This window comes from Toxotes jaculatrix, chromosome 1, assembly GCF_017976425.1.
Source record: "Toxotes jaculatrix isolate fToxJac2 chromosome 1, fToxJac2.pri, whole genome shotgun sequence".
In the NCBI taxonomy this organism is placed as follows: Eukaryota; Metazoa; Chordata; class Actinopteri; family Toxotidae; genus Toxotes; species Toxotes jaculatrix.
In genome coordinates, this window is record NC_054394.1 from 30,542,135 (window position 1) to 30,551,742 (window position 9,608).

The following is a 9,608-nucleotide window of genomic DNA, read 5'->3' on the forward strand; positions in this document are numbered from 1 at the left end:
TCAACAGGTCCACGCTCAGGCAGCGGGACGTGAGACACGAGACATGAGGTGTCCACTGAAGGAAAAAATAAATAACTCAGAGTGGAAGGAGCCTGTGATTGATCGCCACGGTGACTGTTCTCCTGACAGGTGATTCGCTGTCCCGCTGGGACTGTTCACACGGAGCGAGCGGCAGAGCCTCGGTAAGCAGATTGGAGTGGATGGATTTAAGCCGTTGCCTTCTGATTCGTCCACTCTGCAAACTTACTCCTCCGGGAGCAGGCTGAGGAGACGGCGGGGAAACTAATCCACATAATGCCCCAACAGTTTGGCGCTATCAGTCCGATGAACGTGAAGGAAAAGTGCGTCGCGGGCTGGATACGGCGGATGAAGCGGGGCTGTGAGATACGTGGCTTTGCGTTTGGGGAGCGCGGCGCGCAGAGCTGAGCGCGGGTCCGGGGCGTCCTCCCGGGGATACTCTCACTCTCACACGCTTCTCATGTAACGCTCCTGCTCATGGCAGGGCTGCTGGATACGGCTCATAGATGAAACACACTGCGGAGAGAGTCGTTCTCCGCTGGATCAGGAGCCCGTCAGTCTGCGGCGCACGGCGCAACACCGGAGACCATGTCGGACAACTCCACCGACACCACCAGCAACGACACGCTGCCGGCGGCCGCCGTCGCGCATTATAATTTCCCGGCGCTCGTTTTCGGGATTTTGCTGATTGTGATTGTCATCGGGGGAAACGTGCTCGTGTGCCTCAGCGTGTACCTGGAGAAGGCTTTAAAAACGACTACAAACTACTTCATAGTCAGTTTGGCCTTCGCGGACTTGCTGCTGGCGATGCTGGTTCTGCCGCTCTTCGTTTACGCAGAGGTAAGAACCGATTATGGAGCGGGCGTGCAGGGTGCAAACCCAGGGGACCCGGGAGGTCACAGGTCATTGTGTGAAGTGTGCTATAGTATGTTGTATGTATGTCACGTGTGTGCAGAGGAGCGTCAGTGCAGATCTGCTGTGACAGGAGTCAAACAGCTTTTCCTTGTCTCCAGAAAACTAAAACTCAAGTTCAGCTGCAGTTTTTCAACCAGCAGAAACACAAAGCGACCACGATGATACGCAAACACAACCATAAAGTCACCACAAAGAGACGAAGCATGACTACAGAGACACACCAACTGTTGTTAGTCTCTCTCAGTCTGGACGTCAGGGGCCTGTTGTCCCACAGTCCATCCATGACAGTAATCATCCTCAGCTAAAGTAAAAAAAATATTTAGTGTGGTATCAGGTGATGGGATCGGTGTTTGGACCGATCTGATCAGAGGGAGCTGCCATTTAAACCCACCAGCATCAGTTCATCAGGTCGGCTCAGGCTCTGCAGCACCGAGCCGTGCTGTCTCCCCCTGCTCTTTAATCAGGATTAATTAATGACAAGGGGGCTGCAGGGAGTCATCCTGGTTGTTAGGGGAGGTATGATCCATAAATCACAATATTTCCAGGCAGTAAAAAGGTTTAAAGGGTGTAATCTAGCCCTTATTAAAGTATTAAAAGCCACCTGCCTGCTTGCCTGTCGGTCTAAATGTCTCTGTGGCTCAGAGATGCCCTGCTGAGGCGTCCCCTCAAGTCCTCCTTAATTAGCTGCTCCTGTGATCTTCTTACCTGTGCCAAGAGCTGCAGCCAGTTAATCTGCTGAGTGTCACACCGGTGGTTTGTCCGCATGCGCTCGCTGAGTTAGGAAAGTCAGTGAGCTAAAGCCAAAACCTTTCTCCTGAAGAAAAGTCAGAGGAGCAGAGAGTGGACAGATCTGTGTTTTAAAGGAGGAATGTTTGTGTTAACGGGGAGCGGCAGTGGGGCAAACAAGAGGATTACAGACATTTACACTCAGATTTGGGGCAGCTAATGAGCTGGTGTGTGTGTGTGTGTGTGCAGTTTCAGGGTGGAGTCTGGTCCTTGAACATGCTGATGTGTGATGGCCTGATGACCATGGATGTGATGCTGTGCACCGCCTCCATTTTCAACCTGTGTGCCATCAGCGTAGACAGGTACGTGTGTGTTTGTCTGATTCATACGAAAACAGAAATGATCGCTCGCTTTACTGTGGAAGCCAGAGGAGGAAAGGAATAAGAAAGAAGCCATGTTTCTGAAAGTTTAAGAAAAAAAAACTCAGATTTTATCTGAAAATGAACCAGACGAGAAGCTGCGCTTAATTATTCCACTTTAAATCATCTGAAATCCCATTTAGAAGAAATGCTCTGAATTCCTCTCAGCGTTTAGTTCATCAGAGGAAACAGCTGTTCTCCACCTGATTCCGGGAAAAGGCAGGACTCGACACATTCAAACTTTTTTTTTTTAAACCACTAGAAAAAAACATTCTTTAAACCGTTTTCCCGAATTAGTCTGAATCATGGTGACTGTAAAAGCTGAGTAACAGATCAGAAGAGACGCAGAACAAATGTTTACCAGTGCAGCAGTTTACTGCATCTCAAAGCAAAGCCGTGAAGATTCAAGCAAATTCAACATCTGTGGTTTGAATTATTCAATTTATCACAAAGCTCCACACAGTTGTTTTTGATTAACATAAATGTTTGGAATTTAGACTAAAAATCCCCAAATCATGCCAATAAAATATCTGAATTTCAGTAAGTAAACAATATTTTAACTTTGAGGAATATAAATATAATCATATCACACATAACATAAAAAAATCCTTTTCATTTAACAATAGAAGTCGAAGTTCTCACATGTTTGGATTCACTTTCTTTTCTCGTCAGCCTCGTTTCCAGCGGCAGAAAAACCCAGAGCCCTCGAGCAGCTCGACAGCAAACAGCAGACAGACGCAGTCAGAGAGCAGCTGGCGAACATGGTGCAGCATTTAGCAGCTAAAGAGCCAGATATTTCCCTCAGGAGCTGGTGGAGCCCAAACACAGATCTGAAAGAGTGAACACTGGACTTTAACTCATTAGGCTGAAGGAAATTTGATTTCAGATTAATGTTAATGTGTCTGCTGGATGTGGAGGCAGCTACTAACATGTTCTCCATATCAACTTTTCTAAAGTCAGTGTTGGATTCACAACAAGTTTGTGTCAAAAAAAATGCAGGTTTAGATATTAAACACAAGCAGCTGTACAAGAACTTTCACCTAAACTGTCTAAAACTGTCAAGAATTCAAATTAAATGAAGAAAATGAATGAAATGAATCCGTCCTCCTCCAGTTTCTTCCTCTGGGGAATTTGTCGCTCTTTATACAGCGTCACCTGACTTCCTCCTTTGCTTCCAGAATAATTACTTCCACAGCAAGAGGTCGCCTGACAGTGAAATCTAACTATGGGTCCTAATAAGCTGCTCGCAGACGACCCATGGGCTCGTTTCTTAGGAGAGGAAAAAAAAAACTGGCAACCGCTGTTTCAAACACAAAAATCTGTAAGAAGTAGAAATGAACCGTGACTGGCACTGACTTCCTGTGTGGAGCAGCAGGGCGGTGCCTTACCTTCATGTTACACTACTCAGTAAAACAGGAACATTTTGAATGGATAAACTGGAGCCTGAACATCACAATCAATGTATAGACACATTTTTAAAATAACTCTTTAAATCACAGAGGTGAGTGGAGATGTAGTTGTTATCATTAGATATTAAGTAGTAAATAACGTGTTTTGCTGTAGGTCAGTGTCTCTGTCAGACATGTTCTTTAAAGCATTAACCCTTCTGTTGTTTTGTAGGTTCATTGCAGTGTCCATTCCTCTAAATTATAACCGCAGGCATGTGGACCATCGCCAGCTCATCCTGTTGTCGGCCACCTGGCTGCTGGCCCTGGCCGTGGCCTCACCTGTCATGTTTGGCATCAACAACGTGCCTAACCGCGATCCCCGCGAGTGCAAACTGGAGGACAACAACTATGTCGTTTATTCCTCCGTCTGCTCCTTCTTCATCCCCTGCCCCATCATGGTCCTGCTCTACTTCGGAGTTTTTCGCGGGCTGCAGCACTGGGAGGAGGCTCGGAAAGCCAAACTACGCAGCAGCATCGAGGCCTGCAGGAAGCTGCAGCACGCCGCCGCCGCCACCGCCCTCCCCCCGCTGACGGGCACCATCCCCGGCCCTCTGCCCATGCCTCTGCCCAGGATCATCGAGAGGGACTTGGCCCAGTCTCGGCTGGACGATACGGACGACTACATGCAGCACGAGATTCCTTATCCTCGACAGTACAGAGAGAACTCGGTGCCCACGGTGACCTTCAGCCAGCAGCCGCAGAGGAAGAAGAGAGCCAAGATCAACAGCAGGGAGAGGAAAGCCATGAGGGTGCTGCCTGTGGTAGTAGGTGAGTGTTCACACTCAGGGGTCAAAGGTCATCTACAGCAGCAACAACTCAACCTAAATACAGTTAAAGGACCATAAGCACAGTCGGGCACCTTCCATTACACACGTTTTACACTGATTTACCATCCTACAGTTAGATTTTCATCCAGATAGAAAACTGACTTCTGAGCTGATGTGCTGCAGATGAGAGAAGAGAGGGACTGATATAAATAAAAATACAAACTCAAATATTTATAAAATGTAACGAGAGATAACTGAACAACAAACAAAATATGTTTTTTTTATCTTTACTCCACTGTGGATGTGTGAACTTAAACTTTCTGGATCGACTTTTCTTTCCAAGCCCTCTGTGCTGTTCGTCGTTCAGAGGAGAGAGGAGAGCTGAGTCGGTCTGAACGCAGCCTATTTCATCACTGTGAAATGTTTCTGTTTATTGTCTGAAAGCGTTTGCGGTGGGTCGTAAGGCAGGATGAACGGCTCTTGTTCTTTAGAGCTTCATTAGTTCTACAAATTGATTTCTAAGAACCAAACAAACTAGCAAAGTGATTCTTTCTTTTGTTTCCTCTTTACTGTTTGTAAGAAAACAGTTTCCATTGTGAAGGAGCTGAAGCAGCTTTTACTGTGGTCACTTCTGTATTTCACTTATCTGTTTATTCACTGGAGCAGGAAATGGAAGTAAACTCGACAGTAGGTGAGACGTTTTAGTGCTGAACAGTTCAGTGTGGTAACTACTGCCCTGTTTGAAATCAACACTGCAGCACTTTAAGTAATTACACCAAAGCTGCTTCTGTGTGGCCATAAATTAAAATTCTCCGGAAATCTTAATCGTGTCTCCTGATTTTTCCTTCACACATCAAGCGTTTACCTGTTGCACAGTCTGGAAGATAAACTGGACTTCGCCTCGAGCTGTTGATCAAGACAGCTAATTAGCCTTTGCACCTGTGTTTACAGTTTAATTATCGCCGGTGTCGCGGCTCAGGTAGCCGCGAGGCCCCTGACATTCGTGCACTTCACTCTGAGTGTCAGGATAAAAGCGTCACTTCTGACCGGCCGACTCTCAACAGGCAGCGTCATAATAGCTTAAAGCCTTCAATCCAATTATTATGCAACACATGATTTTACAGTCGCACCACCTGTGTGAGGCTGGAGCTTCTTCGCCGTTCAGGCCGATGGTTCGCCACAGACACCTCGGTTTTATTCTGTCATCGCTGTGCCGTACACTGCGGTGAAAACTCGGAACATGCCGTGTAGATCCACAGCTGCTGAGAACAAGCAGATTCTATATGATGCAAACACGTCACCAACAAGAAAACAGAGCTGTAGTGTAATGTTTACCATGCTCACAATGTTAGCTTAGCCTGCTACCATGGCATTTGCTAATTAACACAGAATACAGCTGAGGCTGATGGGAATGTCACTGGTGTTCAGGTATTAAACTTAAAATTGACCTAATTATGGCACAAGATGACATTTATCCTGAGAGGAACATGAATAATGGTCCCACCTCTTACGTCCGCTCATCCACTCGTTGTTTACAGTGTCTCAGGCAGCGCAGCACAAATATTGCTATTTGGTGTGTTGATGAAAATGTTTTCTTCTAAGAGGCTGAATTTAGATTTTAAATAATCTGCTGTCAGAGCTGTCAGTTCACATGTGACTTTAAAAAAAAAGGAAAATCTTTTCAGGTAACTCTGAAAATTAAATATGTAGTAATAAATACAAATATAAATGTAGTAATAAAAAGCAAATAGAAGGAAAAACTCCATAAAAACGTAGTAGAGCAGTAAAACTGGCAGACAGGAGTCGCCGTAGTAAATTACAACAAGAACAAACTGTGCCTGCTGGGTGTATAAATAGGCAGCTGTTAACATGTCTCACATAACTTTATAAGGTGCTTATGAGCTGATACCACTTTAACATACACATTTTTAATGGGGATCATCACAGATAACGAGGAGAACAGAAGAAACTTTTGTGAGGCCTTTGTGCCTGAAATACTAAACATACTTGGACAGAACTACATTTACAGAACAGAGAGGTGACATGGATCCCTAAATTTAATATGGTATTATCAGAGCTGCCCTGAATGCATCTTATGAATAAGAAGCGTGCATGTGTTCTACTGACAGCAGAGCTGTGCCATATTATGCAAAGTCGTTTAATCTCCTGGATAGAAAGTCACAAATCCCATCCATCACCGTCTCAGCACAAAGCTAATAAATCACTCTGATCTGTTTCATCACCAACACGAGACGTCACCTGAGACAAATGACCTCAGCTTCATTCAGCGACACAGTTATTCCCAGTTCTCACTGATCAGGGAAACTAAACTTATTTAGGTCAGTTATCGTTTCCAGCTCAGCTGGGTTTGTTCTCAATGCTTTTTTTTTTATCGTGTTTTCACACTGAGGATGTAAAACTGTCCTCGTGTGGTCAGTTTGTATAATAAAGTTCACTGAGGCCGTTTTTATGCCTTGGTCTTTATCCTCTTTCTGAACTCTGGCACTGAAATGGATGATTTTCTTATGAGGGGGAAAAAAAGGAAAGAAATCCAAAATTCATTTAAAGGCCCCGAGCAGCGATGTCTCGGGTTAGAATTATGAGACGGGAGGGTCGAACATTTCTGCTTTGTCTCTAATGAACTCAGTCTGGTCATGAATCATTTAGTCGCAGCGAGACACGTCACATCTTGGTTCCATATTTCCTGTTGAAGCTGGACGTTGAGTCGAGACAAAACAAGGAGAAACCAGTGAAACGTACAAGTTAACGGGAGCTCAGTGAAGGGGAGAGATGGGGTTGTTAAACACAGCCTGTGTGAAGGTTTTATAGGTTGGACTTTTTATTTTCCACCTACAGTTACAGCATGAAGTCAGCACCAAAGTTGTGTTCTCGTGTCCAGCCTGACAGTGATTTTCTCAGCAAAGTTTTGCACCTGTAATCTCAGTTTTGGAAACTTGTCCTGAAAGCGTGAATATTTCAGTCTGTGCCTGCAGATTTAAACTTTTAAACTTTCGGAGGAAGCTGACCCGCCTTTAGTCTCATTGGTTACACAGATGTAAACACGCCATGTTAAAGTGTTCGGGTCATTTTATCCATGCTAGCAGCTCTAAAGTCTTAGAAGTTAAACGTCCCGTTCTCTTGTAAATCCTCTGTTTCCTTTACACACACGTGCAAACACGGCTGTGTGACAGTTTTTGTCTCAGCTCACATTAAGCTTGCACAAAGTTTTAAAAAATTAGGAAGTTTAAAGGTGGAAACCTAAATCCTCAGACTTTAAATGCACAAAAGACATATAAATATTGTGTAGTCTGCTTCCGACATTACACAGCAGCACATCTGTCAACAGCTGGCAGCTATGAGGGGAGAGCTAACGCAGCATTACAACCACAGAAGAAAGAAACTGACTTTTTAGACGAATTCTCCCTGAAAACTTCTGAGGGAAATGTTTCTACACTGGGAGTGATCATCGCGCCGATAAAAAAAAAAACTACAGGTGCCCTTTTAAGTTTATTTATGGAGTGTTAATTAGGAGTGTAATTATACCGTCAGTTTGGTGTGATGGATGACGCAGAGCTCACAGCTCAACACATAGAAAGTTTGTAAGATTACAGCAAACGTTGACAGCAGAAATTTTCCTGTTCCACTGCTTTTGATATGATGAGTAAATCAGTGCTTTTAAACTGAACCTTTTCTCAGATTTTTAGTTTCTCTTACAGTTTTCGGTTTTGAATGGACACATCTGACAAAAGTGACGGTTCATGTTGTTTTTGTTATTTTGACTCGCAGGTTGCTTCCTGTTCTGCTGGACGCCGTTCTTCGTGGTCCACACGACACGAGCTCTGTGTTCAACGTGCGACATCCCTCCCAGTCTGATGAGCACCGTCACCTGGCTGGGCTACGTCAACAGCGCTCTCAACCCCATCATCTACACCATCTTCAACACCGAGTTCAAGAAATTCTTCAAGAAATGTTTCCGCAGCTGCTGCCGACACCAGATTTCCCTCCACAGACACTGACCCGGTGAACTAAACACAGGAACTGGGATTTGATGAAGCTCAGACCTGTGAAAACATGCTGTCACACGGGAACCCGTCTGAGGCTTCCAGTTTAACCAGTTAAATCTTGTATGTGGGCTGCGAGGTGCAGAGGGACAGGCTGATCAGAGAGAGGAAGACGGTGTTTTAAAAAGCTGTTACTGGTGATATCATTTTCATTTCTGGGTCCATTCTGTCATTTTGTCAGAAAGCTGCAGGAAGCAGCTAAACACTGTCAGTGGACCCAGACTCTGCTTTCTGAAAGGAGGATGTCATCGTCTTCTTCTTTGTTTTTTTTTTGGAGGTTACTGTATCAGCCTTGGTTTGGGTTAGGGTCCACCAGTTCCAGTGAAGGATGTGGGATTTGCACAGAGCATGAGAGGGAAGTCTGCCTGAGAGGATCAACTCAGGGCAGAAATGTCCCCAAGGAAACAGAAAGACTGAATAAGCTTCAACAGACCAGAAAGACAGACAGCTGAAAGCTTCATGACTAAAAACAAACCCTCTACACCAGCCACTGATACACACACACACACACACACACACACTCACACCCAGTGAGGTCCAAAAGGCTGAGAACATAAGCTTAAAGGAACAGTTCAACATATTCAGAAATACACTTATTCACTTGCCAGGGTTACATGAGAGGAGAAATGCCACTCTAATGTCTGTATGGTGAATATGAAGCTGCAGCCAGCAGCGCGTTAGCTTAGCTCAGGCCTGTACCTGCTGGACACTGGAAGAAGAGGGAAACAGTTGCCTGGCTCTGTGTTAGTAGTAGCTGCACATTGCCCGGCTCTTCTCCCCGCTCTGCGATCTTTACACGCCAGGTTTATTTTTGCCGGAGCTGCTCGAGTCTCTGAAGCCTGGAATTCACTCGTAAATGTATATAAGAGCCTGAATTTACTGGCAATTGACGTAAAATTGAATTTAACGATGCATTCAATTTGTTTCTGACTTCACACACACATACAGCAAACCTTGTGTTTGCAGTTAGTGAGAGGGCAAGAGAAGGAGAAACAGCCGAGACGGGACGGAGACAGCTCGTTAAACCTCCATTCATTCCCCTCCCACTCTCTGCGATCGCCCTCTCTGTGTTTTAATGCAGCCAAATTCATCACATACTGGTCTAACTTACATATTTTCAGACAATGAAATGAGTATAAAATCTGATCGCAGCTCAAAAACAGTATGTTGACAGCAGCAGTTGTGCTATTGTTTTTTAAGATAAGTGAACAGAGAAAGTTAGAAAATGAAAAATCATCATCTGTCACCGTCACA

The 9,608-nt window shown here is 44.8% G+C and overlaps 1 protein-coding gene across 1 annotated transcript; it reads left to right on the top strand.

The window, feature by feature from the left end:
* The first annotated feature begins 570 nt into the window (after positions 1 to 570).
* On the top strand, positions 571 to 8,309 carry drd4b (dopamine receptor D4b). The gene is made up of 4 exons (XM_041043360.1): positions 571 to 858; positions 1,909 to 2,021; positions 3,699 to 4,294; positions 8,080 to 8,309. The coding sequence occupies exons 1-4, from the start codon at positions 607 to 609 to the stop codon at positions 8,307 to 8,309; spliced, it is 1,191 nt and encodes a 396-aa protein (XP_040899294.1). The 5' UTR covers positions 571 to 606.
* Positions 8,310 to 9,608: the final 1,299 nt, after the last annotated feature.